Source organism: Vicia villosa, unplaced genomic scaffold (assembly GCF_029867415.1).
Source record: "Vicia villosa cultivar HV-30 ecotype Madison, WI unplaced genomic scaffold, Vvil1.0 ctg.001128F_1_1_3, whole genome shotgun sequence".
Lineage (NCBI taxonomy): Eukaryota > Viridiplantae > Streptophyta > Magnoliopsida > Fabales > Fabaceae > Vicia > Vicia villosa.
The window spans coordinates 255,137-272,061 of NW_026705495.1; the positions used below are offsets into that span (position 1 = coordinate 255,137).

General features: G+C 34.3%; 1 protein-coding gene across 1 annotated transcript; it reads right to left on the reverse strand.

Moving 5' to 3' along the window:
• Positions 1–11,915: 11,915 nt before the first annotated feature.
• On the reverse strand, positions 11,916–13,518 carry LOC131633481 (alpha carbonic anhydrase 7-like). Its single transcript, XM_058904192.1, has 7 exons — positions 13,367–13,518; positions 13,060–13,277; positions 12,862–12,968; positions 12,679–12,781; positions 12,419–12,586; positions 12,269–12,322; positions 11,916–12,116 (listed from the first exon to the last, which is right to left on the reverse strand). Exons 1-7 carry the CDS (start codon positions 13,455–13,457, stop codon positions 12,036–12,038), a joined length of 822 nt encoding a protein of 273 aa, XP_058760175.1. The 5' UTR covers positions 13,458–13,518; the 3' UTR covers positions 11,916–12,035.
• Between the last annotated feature and the right edge of the window lie 3,407 nt (positions 13,519–16,925).

Here is a 16,925-nt window from a genome sequence, read left to right on the forward strand (position 1 = left end):
GACATTGTTTTGGTCTCCTTTATCTCTCTTCAAGGATTGATTATCTCCCAGTTAGTAATTGCTACAATTCTTCACACACATAAATGCTCTGTTTTCCCCTTAATTTTTAAAACTGAACCTCATCTAAAGCCTTCGTAAAAATGTCAGCAAGCTGATTTGCAGTATTTACATGCTCAAGTGATATGACTTTGTCTTCAATAAGGTCTACAATAAAATGATGTCTGATATCAACGTGCTTAGTCATATTGTGTTGAATAGGATTATTGGAAATACTAATAGCACTCAAGTTGTCACAGAATAATGTCATAAAATCTTGTGTGACATTGTTTTCATACATCATTTGCTTCATCCATACAAGTTGAGAACAGCTACTACCTGCTGTTATGTACTCAACTTCAGCAGTGGAAAAAGATACACAATTTTGCTTCTTTCTGAACCATGAGATCAGATTGTTTCCTAGAAAGAAGCATCCTCCAGAGGTACTTTTCCTATCATCAGCACTCCCCGTCCAATCAACATCACAATAACCCACTAAGATAGAGTTTGAGTTACGTGAGTACAGTATCCCATAATCACATATACCATTCACATACTTTAGAATCCTTTTGACTTGATTGATATGACTTACTTTGGGTTCTTCTTGATATCTATCACATAGTCTAATATCAAACGCAATATCTAGTCTACTAGCTGTAAGGTACAGAAGACTACCAATCATGCTTCTATACATACTTTGATCCATAATAATCCCCTATTCATCTTTGGATAACTTTAAATGTGTAGGAGCAGAAGTTCTTTTGTGACTGGAATTCTCCAACCCAAATTTCTTCACAATATTCTTTGCATATTTGCTTTGGCAAAGAAAAAAAGAGTCTTCCATCTGCTTGACTTGTAACCCAAGAAAGTAGGTTAATTCACCCACCAAACTCATCTCAAAGTCAGATTGCATTTGTTTGACAAACTGTTGGACCATCTCCTCCCACATCCCATCAAAGACAATGTCATCCACATACACTTCTTCGTTCAGATAGCCATTTAGGAAGGCACTCTTAACATACATTTGGAACAAGTTGAACTCTAAGATACATGCCACTCCAAGTAGTAATCTAAGAGATTCCAAACGAGCCACATGAGAAAACGTCTCATCAAAGTCCACTCCTTTAACATGAGTATATCCTTGAGCAACAAGTCTGGCTTTATTTATGGTAACAACTCCTTATTCATCTGACTTGTTCTTATACACTGATCGGAAAAATAGCAAGTGTACTATTTTCACCGATGTAGTAATAAGGGGTTTTACCCCAAGTATCGATCACGAGGATTGCGTAGGAAACACAAGTGATTGTACTAAGTCAATTAAACAAAAGATCATAAGGGTGTTGTTTCAAATGATTAACGAAAGAGATTAAAATTCTAAGAAATAAGGGAAATTAAAACTGAGCTTTTGACAATGAGAAGATAATGCTAAGGTAGGGTGTGTGATTCAATTTCTAACTCCTCTGGATGAAGATTTCTTTAATACGTTCATAGGGTTCAATTATTCATTCTCAAGAGTGATTTTCATAAGTCCTTAGTGAAAATCTTTTTGGCTTAAAATCCGATTACCTAAGTCCTTAGAGAAATAGGACAAAACCAAATCGTTAATTTATCAAGAATTTCTGAATAACCTTACTATATTCCTAGTCCTAGGTGATAATTATAAGGTTCAATTGTATACAAACCCTAACAATTGTAGTCCTACGAATTGTTAACCACATAACAATCCTTATTGGTCCGATAAAGAAAGCATTATAAACATTATACAATCGAATTGAATAATACGAACTTTAAATCAACGAAATACAAAATCCAGAGTTATTACAGATCGAATCAGGGACACCTCCCTAGCATTGGGGGGTTTAGCCTCTCATAATATTCAAGAAACACAAGTGGAAAAGTTTAGACATTACAATTAATTGGGAGAACTAGGATCTTCAATGGTGTCCACCGTTGAATCTCTTCGTCTTCCAAAATCTCGCTTCCGTCTCTTTTCTTCTCTTCAATTCTATCTTATGATCTCCAAAAGTCCCTCTTTCCTTTGCCCTAAGGTTGTTTTTTATAACTCTCTTTCATTCAGGTTGAAACTGAAGTACCAAAAATACCCTTACTGGTCCCCTTCAAGTGAGGAACACAAAGAAAATAAAATCAGCATGCATCATCAACACGGGCCGTGTTGCTGCACACGGGCGCCCGTGTTGTTCGTCTGCTCCTGAGCCAAAATCCATTTTCCAGGCCTCTTTTCACACGGTCCGTGTGCCTGCACACGGGTGCCCGTGTAAAACCTCTGTTTTTGACTCCAGAATTTGCCTTTCCAGCCAACTTTTGACACGGACCGTGTTGCTCCACACGGGTGCCCGTGTTGAGCTCTAAACTTGGCTTTTTCCGGCTTCTTATATCCGCTCGTGCGTGCCACAAGTTCCTATCTTTCCCGTGCATCAACCTGGCCAACAAAACTAACAACCAACGCATAAAAAGATACTTTTGTAATACTCAAAACGCATTAAAATGCAACAAAGTCACACAAACGAAAACACGAAAACTTACTTTAAAACATATGCAAATGCCACTTAGTATTACCAAGATCACGAATTTTTGTCACAAAAAGGTGCGAAAACTTACTAGAAATGGTGACCGATCATACACCCATTTTGTCCCAACAACATTTGTCCCTTTAGGTCTTGATACTAAGTCCCAAACCTCATTTCTATTGAACTGCTCAAGTTCTTCTTGCATAACATTAATCTAGAACTCATCAGTCAGAGCTTCCTTAACATTCTTCGGTTCAAATTTTGAAACAAGGCAAGAGTTTGACACAACTTCCCTTGATCTGGAGGTTACCGCTTTATTCAGATCCCCTATAATAAGCTCCTCAGGGTGATCTTTCTGAATCCTGATAGAGGGTCTTTATTTAGTTCTCCTTTCACCTTTAAACAACCTTATACTCAATCTCTGCCCAACCTCTCTCCTAATCAGTCTCATACCTATGATGACCATGCTATGTCCCATCATCCTTCCAGTTGCACTGATATATATACCTTTCTTGATATAACTACCTCCACCAGCTCACAACCTCAAAACCATAGCTATTTCCCAACTGCCTCTGACAGTGATTTATCCATTACACCACAAGTTCAACCAAACTCTCCTCATAACCTTCCTGCAGACAGTCCTTTGCAGCATCTTTTTGTGGACAATCCTTTACGTACACTTTCTACAGACAGTCCTCTGCACATAAGTAGTCCTCTTAACCGTTCTTCCAACACTATACCTCCAACCAATCCCATCCACATTAATGGTCCACCTTTATCCATAGAATCCTCTAGATCATTACCTTCACCCAATCTTAATGATGAAAATAACTCCCACAACACCGCGCCTCTTCCCCTTAATGAAAGTAACACTAATAACCATCCTCTTAGGAAATCTACATGCAGATCCAACCTTCCCAGTTATCTAGCAGAATATCATTGCTTCCTTACTCGTGACAGTTCCAATACTCCTCCCTTGCCTCTTACCTCACAGCCTACCTATCCTCTCTCTTCTTTCATTTCATATGACAAATGTTCTTCCTCTTATAATTGTTTTATGCTATTTCATCTATTTCTGAACCTAACACATATAAACAAGCCATAAAACATGGCAGTTGGATCAAAGCAATGGACGTGGAGCTTAATGTTCTTGCAGAGAACTCCACATGGACTATGGTAGATTTGCCTCCTGGTAAGGTGCCTATTGGATGTCGTTGGGTGTACAAAGTTAAACACAAAACTGATGGGTCTATTGAGAGATACAAAGCCAGGCTGGTAGCAAAAGGTTACACTAAAATGGAAGGTACTGATTACTTTGATACTTTCTCCCCTGTTGCAAAACTTACTACTGTTAGAGTGCTTCTTTTACTTGCAGCTATAAAGGGTTGGTACTTGGAACAGTTGGATGTAAATAATGCTTTCTTACATGGGGATTTGTATAAAGAAGTTTATATGCATCTTGCACCTGGCTTATCTGGTTATGACTCTTCTAAAGTAGGCAAGTTACAAAAATCCCTGTATGGCTTGAAACAAGCCAGTAGATAGTGGTACTCTAAACTCTCTACATTCTTAATTTCTTTGGAATATCATCAGTCTCAGGCTGATTATTCTCTTTATGTTAAGCATACTTCTCCTTATTTTACTGCTCTTCTGGTGTATGTGGATGATGTTATCATGGCTGGTAGTTCTATAGATGAGATTAATCATGTCAACCAGGTGCTCCATCAAAAATTTAGATTAAAGACCTTGGTCAGCCGAGATATTTCCTAGGTTTAGAATTTTCCAGATCCAAAGAAGGCTTTTTTCTCAATCAAATAAAATATACTCTTGAGTTACTCAAGGACGCTGGTGTTCTTGCAGCCAAGCCATCTTCAGTCCCTTTTGATCCCAACATCAAACTTTCTCTCATTGAAGGCACACTCATAGATGATCCTTCTTCCTATAGGCGGCTGATTGGAAGACTCATTTACCTTACAAATTCAAGGCCTGATATTTCTTTTGTCGTTCAACATTTGAGCCAGTTCATGTCTCAACCTAGAGCTCCACATTTTCAGGAAGCAACTAGAGTTTTGAGATATTTAAAGTCTGTTCCTTCTACTAGCATCCTATTTTCTGCCACTAGTGCTTTAAGATTACTTGGCTTTGCAGATTCTGATTGGGCTCGATGCCCGGATACGCGCAAATCTATTACATGCTATTGCATCCTCTTAGGTGACTCTTAATTTGTTGGAAGTCAAAGAAACAACACACTGCATCAAGATCTTTCGTTGAGGCTGAGTATAGAGCTTTGGCCTCTATTACATGCGAAATTCAGTGGCTGCAGTATCTGTTTCATGATCTTCTTGTGAATTTTTCTCAGCCAACCACGATTTATTGTGATAGTAAGTCAGCCATATATTTGGCACATAACCCCACTTTCGATGAACGCAGTAAGCATATTGAATTGGATTGTCATGTCGTTTTCGAACGAATCCAATCCAAGCTTATTCACTTGCTTCCCATCTCCACTCATGACCAGTTGACTGACATGTTAACAAAGCCCTTGCATTCTCCGTTCTCAAGAAATCTTTGGCCAAGTTAGGTGTTTGTCAAAGTCCAACTTGAGGGGGGCTGTTAGTATAGATAGTATTATTATACTCTTTATTGTATTTCTACATTGTACATATACATTGCCACCTCAGCTAGTTAGAGTCACTAGATCTTGTATTATTTACCTTAGCTTATCTTGTATATATACCACATGTGCACTACTGATTGTACACAAGAGAATAACAATATATCCAAACCGTTTTCTTTTACTCTCTTCAATCTCTTGCCACTGCACTTCATCTTATTGTTTTACCTTTCTTCTTCTTCACCTCCATGGCTTTTTGTGTCACCATTAACCCCTGCAGGAAGTTAATCGCGGTCTCGTACCTATGAGGTGTTGCAGAATCGTAATCGTGGGTGAGTTCCGTATCGACGTCGATTTGTCGTGACACTTAACTCATTTTTTCTGAATTTGACTTTGAAACGTTGTTGTTGTACCTACGAATTTGGATTTGTGTGATGGTGGTGTGCAATTGTTGTATAAAATGTTAATTTAGATTTCAAACTGGTTTTGACAAACAAATGGGTGTCTCTGGGTGTGTAGTATATGCAAATGTTAGTATAGTATAAAAATTATATTACCGTAAAAATAAAAGAAAATTGTATAATTGTTAGTTGAAAATTGTGTAATTTTAAAAGGGACCATCAGATAACATCACCATATATGTGTTTAAAATCGAACCAGTCTAATAGAAAACCGCAAAACTGAATCAAACCAAATCGAAACTGCAAAAAACCGCATTTGGTTCGAATGTGTTTGGGTCATTTTCTAACAGAACCGCGCGGTTTTGATTCGGTTTGCGGTTTGTATTTTGCAAACCAATTACGTTACAAAATCTTACTAACTAATATATATTTCTTTAATTCTTTAGAGAAACCAACTAATATTATTTGTATATTTTATCATATTCTTTATATGATATTTATTTTAGTTTATATATCATCAAAAACCAAAATATTATTCGTTTATAAATACTATTTTGACAAAATATATTTTATCGCATTCTTTGTATAATATTTATTTACAAATGCAATTTCATGTATATCATTCTTTAGACCTAAGATAAAATTGTAAGACACATTTTTATGTATCACATTATAAACTTATTTTGACAATTACTAATTTTTTTATGGTATTGTATGTGCGATTAAACATAAAACTATATTTTCCTCTATATATTTATGAAAGGCTCAGTAATTTTTTTTTGTAAAAAACCGAACCAACACAAATCGCGTTAGTTTGGTTTGGTTTGGTTCGGTTTTATTTTTGAAAGCCAACTGAACCCAATCGAACCGCAAGTTTTTTTCTCTTGCGGTTCATATGATTTTTAACGTCAAAACCGCCCAAACCGCACCGCAAACACCCATATCACCATATGGTAAAAAGCCAATCAAATTAAAATTGAAAAATTGAAAATAATACAGAATAATATATATATATATATATATATATATATATATATATATATATATATATATATATATATATATATATATATATATATATATATATATATATATATATATATATATATATATATCGACCAAACAATAAATATGAACGAACAATAACTCAAAAACAATAAAACCCAATTAACACAATAACACACAATAATTAATTATCACACCAAATGATAATTAAATAAATAACTACTACTAAAACAATTATTTAATATAAAAATCGCGATGTTACACCACATACATGGGAGTAGATGAGATGAGCATTGTATATTCATTTTTGTATATGTTTCATGATATTGTGTGTTAAATGCTATCTTTGTTGTTATTATAACACATAATTTTATAGATTGTATTCTCACCCATTTTGTTTCCATGTTCTTCTATGTGAACTCCCGTGCAGATTTTTCTTAGGTTAAGACTGATGTGTGATTTGTGATTGTTGTTATTTTTTTTATGAAAGATGGTGTAGATGGTCACTTTGACATCTTGCTTTAATTTTATTTTTCGTCATACTTTAAATCAGTTATTAGCTTATTTTGGAATAATAGCTTTTATATTATAACATCGAGATTGAGGTTGTTTTGTTATGTCGTCTACTTTGTCTTAAACCGAATAATCGTACCTTATTGTTATGTTTTAAATTTCGATTTACTTTTCGGAGTAAAAGTTGAGTATTATGTGAGTGTGACACCCTTGCCTAATGTTCTTATATTCCGCAATGTTTTTATAAGGAAAGAAAATTTTTATTGTGGATTTAGGGTGTTACAATAAGCATTTATGTGTATAATGTGTAATGTTGTATGATTTTATGTAATGTGGTATGAAATGTGCAAATGTGATATATTGTGATTATGTTTCACTTGCTATTATTATACCATGTATATTATATAATGTAATTTCACCCCTTGATTTCTATGTTTCTCAATGTGAATCTAATTGCAGAACATTCAAAGGTCGAGACTGAGTAGTAGTCGTATTTTGTAGTTCCTTATAGAAGATGGTGTAGAAGACCACTTCGTTAGCTTTCCTTTATGCTTTGTTTTCCTGAACCATTAAATTAGCTAGTTGGTTTAATTTGTAATAAAGCTATGATATTAGGACACCAGAGTCGAGATTAATATTTTGGAATTACTATGTTGATGTTATGTTTTGATCAACGTACTCATTTATGAGAAATTCCACTTTATCTATGTTAATATGATACCTTTTTGATTTTATAATTACTTATTCTACAAAGTATGTTATAATATAAAGAAAAATTTATTGGGGTATAGGGTATCACACAATACATCCTGAAATCACGCCTCTTTATGTTGCAGTAGATTCAAAATCTTCCTAGCGTGGTTTATGCTTTTTACTGTTTCACTGAACTATAAAAAATACAACCATATCAGTTAATTCAGTTAGTATAAAATGGATGTAATGCAAAAGTAATTGTATATTTATTCTACCTCTCATTCTCATACATGCCTAGCAGCATGATCATTATAGAGAGGGAGTAGGGAGGTGTCATAAGGGCCTCCTAAAAACCTACCAGGAACAAAAATTAGTAGTAGCAAGTTCTTCCTGTTGGGCTTAAGGGGAAGCAGAGGAAATGGCCTCCTGCAAGACGACGCTAGAGATATGTGAGCTTCAGAAGTTGAAGCTTCTAGATCAAATGAAGTTGCACCAACTAGTGATTGCTAGGGTCTGGCCTTCTCCCTAGAAACTGGTGCATATTAGGCCACTCGAGCATGCCTCCGTCTGTCTGGGTTTTCACCATTGTACCGATAATAAAACTAGAAATTCATATCACAATCAAGCAATCCGCCCGATGACAAACATGGCAAATCAAACATGTTTAAGTGTGTAAAGACATTACATAAATGCATCTCCTTAAATTAGGAAAATAAAAATCTGGAAAATTCCTGAGATGCATTTCTAAACCAGAAACATGGAAAATGGCAGAAAATGCATAAACCCAACATGTTCTACGCCTTAACCTTCAAACAATGTGAATGCATGTTTAAATAAGCTACCTATTACGAATGTAACTATATTCTAGAGTACCTTAAACAACCTATTAAATAATGCATGCACCAAATCTCAAAAAAGGAAATGGGAAGAAACTTACCAAATGTGACTAGTTGAGAAAGCTAGAATAAAGTAAAGTGTATGCCATTGATTTGAATGTAATGAGGTAGACGTAGCGTTCAAACTTGAACTAGTTGAAATTTTCTCCCGAGCTCTTCTTGTGTTTTGTTTGTATTTTGAAATTTTAACACGTGAAGAAGAAGGGAGGGGAGGTCTGGCGTGAGATATATCAATTAAAATCAGTTCGGAGATGCATTCTCATAAAACTCAATGACTTTTGAAATCGAGGTTACTACAGAAGTGTTAGAACAAGATTGAGAATCTATGTTCAGAATCTGGTTTTGATGATAACAAGCATATATTTTGTTAGTAACAATTTTACTACTAATGTTTTCATTAAGTGTGCAGATATTATGCTATAAGCCTTATACGACAACATTAGAAAGAAAAGTACAGCATCAGAAATACTTCAACAAGACAAAGCTTCAAGGAATTAAACAGAAACATTCAGATACATGAAGAACTCATTACAACAAGAAGACTACATGAGTAAATGATCAGAAGTTCTGAATAAAGAATTCAACAATGAGTAACAGAAGATCATAAATCAGTGTAGAAACACAGGCTTGAAAATACAAAGAATATTAAGCTTTCTCAGAAGTATAAGCTACATTAGCATTCACAGCAACAGAAGTTTTTAAATCTGTATTTAGAAGATTCGAAGAACAAGATATGTTGCTTCAATTAAAAAACATGCAAGGAAGCACGTTACTCAATGTAAAGACAAAATTATGACAGCTATTTTGGTCTACATTTTGGTAAAAGAAGATACTCCACCAATAAGCAACCATCTTGGAAGAAGCAAGTTGAAGAGGACACGCTACCAACGCCAAAGATAAGATTCGCCTCGGTAATTGTTATTTAACGGCAATATACCAAAACTCTATATAAAGAACGAAACCATTGAAAGAAAAAATGACATGGTGCAAGAGTGTAAGAGAGCAGGTGCGCAAGCACAAACAACATAAGAAAAATTTGCTGCACCAAGAAGAGGAAACATACACGAAGTGTATGATGAGAAAACAAGAATGTTGAAATATACAAAATTAGCCTTTGAGAAGAAAATCTTAAGAGAGAAAAGAAGAGAGTGAGACAGCGTGAGCAAGCAACAAGCATAAGATTAATCAAGCTGCTCCAACAAAGGCAACGCACAAAGTGTATGATGAAACAATTATGTTGAAATACATAATCCTATGAAAAGAATCAAAAAGGGAGAGAAAAAGGAGAATCCTGCATGTTTTGCAGTATGCTCCAATGAAGTTATAAGAAATCCACAAATACTTAATCGAACCAAACATGTCTCATGTTGTATGACAAAGAAATTGCATACACTGAGTTGCTGCTTTACAATGTTTCATGTTTACTTGTGTTCATCAATGTGTCATCAGCTGTAACAAGCTTCATGATCAGTATTGAACAAGAAGAAGATGAAGATCAACGAACAAGAAGAAGATGAAGATCAACAAAACAAGAAGCAAATTCATAAAAGAGCTGATGCTGTTAATCTGCTTTCAGAAGAAGAAGAAGATCATTTGAAGAAGCAACTTAAAACAGAGCTCTTGCTCTAAATCTGCTTGAAGAAGAAATGAAGATCAAATCAGAAGCATTCTACAAACAGAGCTGTTACTCTAAATCTGCTTGAAGAAGAAATAAAGAGTAAATCATAAGCATTATTCAAATAGAGCTGTTGCTCTAAATCAGCTTAAGAAGATTTGAAGACGAAGATCATCTTGAAGAAGCATTCAACACAGGGAGTTGATGCTCTTACTCTGCTTACCACCAAGAAGCAAAGATCTTGTTCAGAAGATGCAGACAAGAAGACTCCAAAGATTATTCATCCACTCAAAGTGATTACTTGTCATTGTATCAAAACAATTGCACTTAGAATAGGAGAAAATCTGCTTAACTAAGAAGCACACTTGTAATCTCCAGAAGATTGATGAACGTTATATCTCGCTAAGATCACTGAACAGTTCATCATCTATAGTTAGTCACGAGCAGTTGGCTTGTGCAGGGTTACTAGATTGATGAATGTTATATCCTGATGGGATCACTGAACGGTTCAGTCATCTAGGGGTTAGTCACTCGCGTGTAGCTTGTGCAGGGTTAGTCACAACAGTTGGCTGTGCAGGTTGTTAGTCACGATGGTTGATCGTGCATATGTAATCAGATTGGTTATAGTGGATTAAGTCCTTTGGAGAGAGGCAAAATCACCTGAGGAGGGTGGATTGGAGGTAGCCTTATTCAGAAGGTGAACCAGGATAAAAATGAATGTGTCTTTTACTTTCTGTACCTTTCAGTTTTAACTCAGAACATCTACGCAGAAATCTTCAGAACTGTACTGAGACAAGTCAGAAGTTCTGATAATATACAGAAGTTAAAATGAATGTCTCACTGGTTATGCAACTCTACTTCAAATATGCTTCCGCAACATAAATCATAGCATACCCAAATAATGAGATACCAAAAGAAAGAAAAGATTTTAAAGAAAGGGAAATATCTTTTTGGAAGAACACAATTCAATCCCCCCTTTCTTGTGTTTTTCTCCACCTTCAGAAAGTTTACATGCAGAGTCACCTAAATTGATACGGAGATGCATCTTTCGACAAAATTATAGAAAAAAATGGAGGTGACTCATTTAGGAAGTGTTGAGGTGTGTATTCTAGAGTGCGTCCAGACATATGTATATATATATATATATATATATATATATATATATATATATATATATATATATATATATATATATATATATATATATATATATGATGAGCTTTTATGTTTTTAACACTCCACGGAATGTAAAAGGTAAACCTCATTTAAAATTTGTGTTTGGTCTTGGTGGAGACCGAGTCAGTGACAAATAAGATTAAATTATGAGAGTTTTCCTCCCTTAAAGACAATCCGGGATCAACAATGAGTAGGTTAAATATAAGGAGGATTTAAAGCCATTTTATATAATAAGCAACGAAAGCACCAAGATGTAAGAATAACAAATATAGATTGTAACAGAGAATGAATACTATAGAGAACGATGAGAATAACTTAAGAGACAATAAAGAAAATGACATTCTATACTAACTTAGCACTACTGTGAACATTATTACAAACAAAAATCTAATTTTAAATTTATTTAACAACTGATGAATCAAATACATTAGTTATTTAGTACTATAAAATTTTAAAATAATTTTATTTATTTATAACAGTGAACTACGAGTTCATCTCAATTTATTCTTTCATATAACACATGGCATATAATAGTTTTTGTCAAATTCTTTCTCTTCATACTCTTGGTCCATATTTATTCAGCTGCACTAATCGGTCATTTAGTGGTTGCAATGGTCTTGCATTAGAGTTTGATTCCTGCGAAGTAAAAGTATATTTTCCATTAAATATATACATAATAACCATGAATAATCTCTGAGCATAACTAATCTTATACAGAATCTCTAAAAATTTAACCCGGTCGATTGAAAATCAAAGGTTAATTTAAAAAAATTTAAGGAAAAACTTACATCATGAACAGCAACTCGAAGCAATTCGATTTGCTCCTTCGAAACAGATTTAACCTATTCATTTAATTAGAGTATATAAAATTAATTCAAAAGTTAAAAAATATAGAAAAATTAAACTAGTCATTTTTACAAATTAAATTAATTATTTACCTCTGGAATAATTGTCCAAGTAATATTTGGAGAGCATGGTGGAGTAGTCAACGAACCAATGTATCTATAATACTTCGTTCTGCCAAATGTAATCAAGTTAGGAACAACTATACCTATTTCCCTTTCTGCCCCACTACTTTCAGAAATTGCCTCCAAGTCCTTTTTCAACTACATATATAAAAAAATTGTATAAGTCAAATCACAATATTAATTAAATTAATTAAGTCAATGATATGGACTCTAATATTTAATTAATTTACCAATGACAAGAAAAGATCTGGTATTCCAATCTTGTACAATATTCCAATCACTGCTATTTTTCCTGATGGAGTTTGGTGTACCAAATGTAACTCTAAATCAAACCTGAAACACAATTAATAATTAAAAATATTTAATTTAATTATCGTGAATTAATTAAGTGTAATCATTAAGAAAATATGTACCTTTTGCCATCTATGGTGTGTTCAGAAGGTGAATGCCAATGGAGTTGTTTAAGTACATATTGAGTTTCATTAATTTGTAGGAAGCTTGAGTTCGAAAACAATTCCAGCTATTTATAAAAAAATTATTCACAAAATTATTAAATAGAAAAAAATTATTTTAAATAATTTGTTATTATAAAATAATTTTGATTAACTGACCATGATATCATGACCTCTATTTTTAAGAGTTGCATTAGAGGGCTTGTAGTTGATTTGAAGTGTTCCTAAATTGGATACAATTTGAACACTTTGATTTGATATATTAATTGGTGATTGCTTTGTTCCATTCTTGCACATGAACCATTCTGGTTTAATGTTCCCCCAATTTTGTGGTCCTTTATCACTCTTTTCATCATAATTAAACTCACTCTCATCCTCTGCATGCACCATAAGTTAAAAATAAATTAAATATTAAAAAAGTTTAAGAAATAATAAAAGTAAGCGCACAAAAAAAATGCATTATTACCAACTTCTTGAGACATTGCTGGGCATGAAGATAGCAAAACAAATGCCATTAGTAAACTGGAAATCAGAACAATTGAAGTAAACTTTGCCATCTTAGTATGCAAGGTGTTTGATCAAAGTTGTGTATGCAGTTGTTTCAACAAAGACAAAGATGGTAACCATATTTATAGAGAGCTTAGCTATATAAGTCTTAAGAGTTGTAATGAAAGAAAGAAAAAATTACTTTGACTTCAATGAAGAAGCTTCGATTATAAGATTCTTATTTTTAGACTTTTATTTTGACATTTATGAAGTTAAGGAAAGCAATAGCAATATGAAAATTGTCATTTTTATTTGATCCTGTTTTGTGTCCTTAGGTGTAATTCAATGGTATAATTTTGCTTCCGTTGCTTCCAAGAAATTATGGTTTTTGGGAAAATTCATTTCGCTCACGTTTCCGTGTCATTAAGTGCGTTTGATTTTTTAGAATTTAGTGAACACTTCTAGAAAAATTATGTTTATCAAAGATTATGGTAAGGGTGTTTACGGATCAGTTTGATCTGTTTTTTGAGGGAATTTAACATTCGAATCGATCCAAAAATTATATAGACTGATTTGTAGTGTATTTGAATATTTTTGTGATAAAAGATTAAACCGAGGCAAACCAGAAAACAACGAGTTAGTTTGTGTAGGATTGATGGATACATCAAAAACAAACGTGAATAGAAAAATTCTAAAAATTTAAGTAATTTACATATCAACCAATTTGGTTAAATATAAGTAGTCCCTATAAAATTATTAAAAATGGCTTTTAGTTCCTATAAAAAATATTAACCTTTAGTCCTTATAAAATTACTTTTGCACTCAACTTTAGTTTCTCTACGGGGACTAAATTGAGTACAAAAATAATTTTATAGGAATTAAAAGTCAATATTTTTTTATAGGGACTAAAAACCAAAATTTAGATATTTATAAGGACAAAAACATATTTAATCCTTTTTAAAATAATATAAAATTATTTTTTTTCTCCAAATTGATTGTGAACGACACAAATTATTAGGGGTGGCAAAACAGGTCGTGGTCCGCCAGGCCAGCCCGAGCACCCGCTAAAAAATGGCGGGTTGAGTTGGAATTTTAGTCCCGCCGCCCGCCATAGCCTGCCCCGCCAATGCCCTCCGCCCGCCAAAGCCCGCCCCTTCTCCAAAATTCTCTCTTTTTTAGTTAATTTTTATAATTTCAATTCTTGATGGTTTATTTTATATATTTATTTGTAAATATATGTAATTTTTTTAAGTAAAATTTGTTAAAAAAATTGCTTTTATAAAAAATTGTTGGCTTAAATGCACCTTTGGTCCCTGTAAGTTAGCGAGTTTTTGATTTTCGTCCCTGTAAATTTTTTTTGTTGGTATGAGTCCCTATATTTTACTTTCTGCTTGCGGTTTAGTCCCTAAAGCCAAAATCCGCAGGAAAATCTGCAGGTTTTCCTGCGGATTTTGATTTTAGGGACTAAAACAAACGAGAAATTAAAATATAGGGACTCTTTTACCCTAGGTTTTCGACTTACCAACAAATGGGCAACTGGGGCTCAAAATTGGTAATTGGGCCTCAGTTTGGTAAAAAGGCCCTAAATTGGTAATTGGGCCTCAATTAAATAATTACATTGCCATTTGGGTCGAAGCGGTTCGACAAATAATGCTTAGTATTCGAAGTTGTTCGACTAGAAAGATTATCAGAGGCTTCAGCGTTTGATCAGAAGTATGCGAAGACTTAAGAATTTTGCTGCAGAAACTGAAGTGGAAGTCGAGAGGTATTAGAAGTTAAGAGGCAGTTTCAAGCAGTTTTCTGGCAGTTCTTATAGGACGCGTGGAGGTCTCACAATTGAAGATCTTGCATTTCGAAGACACATGTTGACTGATAACCAGTCGAACGTTAGTAGTAGTTATTTTATTTTTACTATTTAAGCAAGTTCCATAGGAATAGTTAGGGGTCCGCATTTTCTACATAAACACAAGTAAACTCAAACCTCTGCGCAAAAATGAGTAACGAGTGCAACTTTGGAATGTACGTATGCGTACCAGTTTAATTAATGCAATCATTTTACGTTATATCTCCTCTTTCAGTGCACATTTACTGCTTTCTTTATTGCTTTGATTTACTTTAAAGCCATTAATTTCAGTGTTTACTTTTATGTTAAAGTTACTGTTGCATTTAATACAAACCAGATACACATAATATAACAAAATAAAGCAATTAGTCTTGGAGTATTCTAGTTGATTCCGCAAAAGTAACCTTTAAAAGGAAACTAGCGCTTGTTTACCATTTTTCTGGGTAAACAAATTGGCACGCCCAGTGGGACTCGTCAATTGCTGTTTGTTTTATATTTGTTAGTACAATAGTTATGTATGATATTAAGAAGTGGTCGGAAATTAACTAACATGGCTGAAGTTAATACAAATAATTCTGATCTTTCTGGAAATCAAGGAGGTGTTCTAACCGGAGCAACACCGCAAAATGACGCACATTCATCCCAGTGGGAACAACAAATACTGGTGGATCGACGGCAACAATAATGGTATCATCACCAACGAATGTACGGTCACCGTTAAATCCATTACGACCGCCGTTTCATGGAATGATGCCTCCACCAGGTTTTAACCCTCAGTTTGGAATGCCCACGTCTATGATGCAAGGTTTGCACACAAATCCTTCATTATATTCTGACAGCATGATGGGTACAAGCACATCAAATCCAGGGGGTCGACCTATAGGCATAGGATATAATCACCAGGTTTTGCCATCTTTAAGTACTACGTCAATGTTGTCAATTCGACAACAAATGGACAAAAGTAATCATGAAATGGTGAATGCCCTTACTCAACAAATGGGAACTGTTTTTACTCCCATGATAAATAACACGAATCAAAGTTACGAAATATTGGCGGGACAAATGGCCAGAATTGTAGATTTCTTTGGAGCGCCCCCACAACCAAACCTTTCGACTACTTAAGGGTCGAATGTGAGAGGGGTCGAACCTATAGGACAAGGAGATCAAATTGAGCAAGAGATCCCTAGAATAGTACAAAGGCATCAAGATGCTGACCAGGTTCTTAGGAACATCCAGCAAGATGTCAATATTGGACACAATAATATCTCTAATGTAGTTGAACAAATTTTAGTTCAGAATGGAATAAATGTAGGTTTGCATAGACCAAATTTCGTTTCCCCGTTGTCAGAATATGTAAGGCAAACAGAATTGCCTAGGGGGTGGAAAGTCCCAAAATTCACCAAATTTGCTGGTGAGAGTGGCGAGTCGACGGTCGAACATATTGCTAGGTTCCAGACAGAGGCTGGAGAAATAGCAAACAATGAAAATCTAAAGATGAAGTATTTTCCAAGTTCTTTAACGAAAAATGAATTTACTTGGTTCACGACCTTATCTCCCCAATCTTTGTTCTCATGGAACCAATTAGAACGATTGTTTCATGAACAATTTTATATGGGACAGTCGAAAATCAGCTTGAAATAATTGGCTGGAGTTAGGCGAAAGGGTACAGAACCAGTCGATGACTATCTAAACCGTT

What these genes read in the sequence shown, in the direction of transcription:
- LOC131633481 (XM_058904192.1), bottom strand. Translation starts at nt 13,457, where the DNA reads ATGGCAAAGTTTACTTCAATTGTTCTGATTTCCAGTTTACTAATGGCA. An exon ending in ATAGAGGTCATGATATCATG is followed by an intron (nt 12,969 to 13,059) that starts GTCAGTTAATCA and finishes TTTTATAAATAG; the next exon opens with CTGGAATTGTTTTCGAACTC. An exon ending in CACACCATAGATGGCAAAAG is followed by an intron (nt 12,782 to 12,861) that starts GTACATATTTTC and finishes ATTGTGTTTCAG; the next exon opens with GTTTGATTTAGAGTTACATT.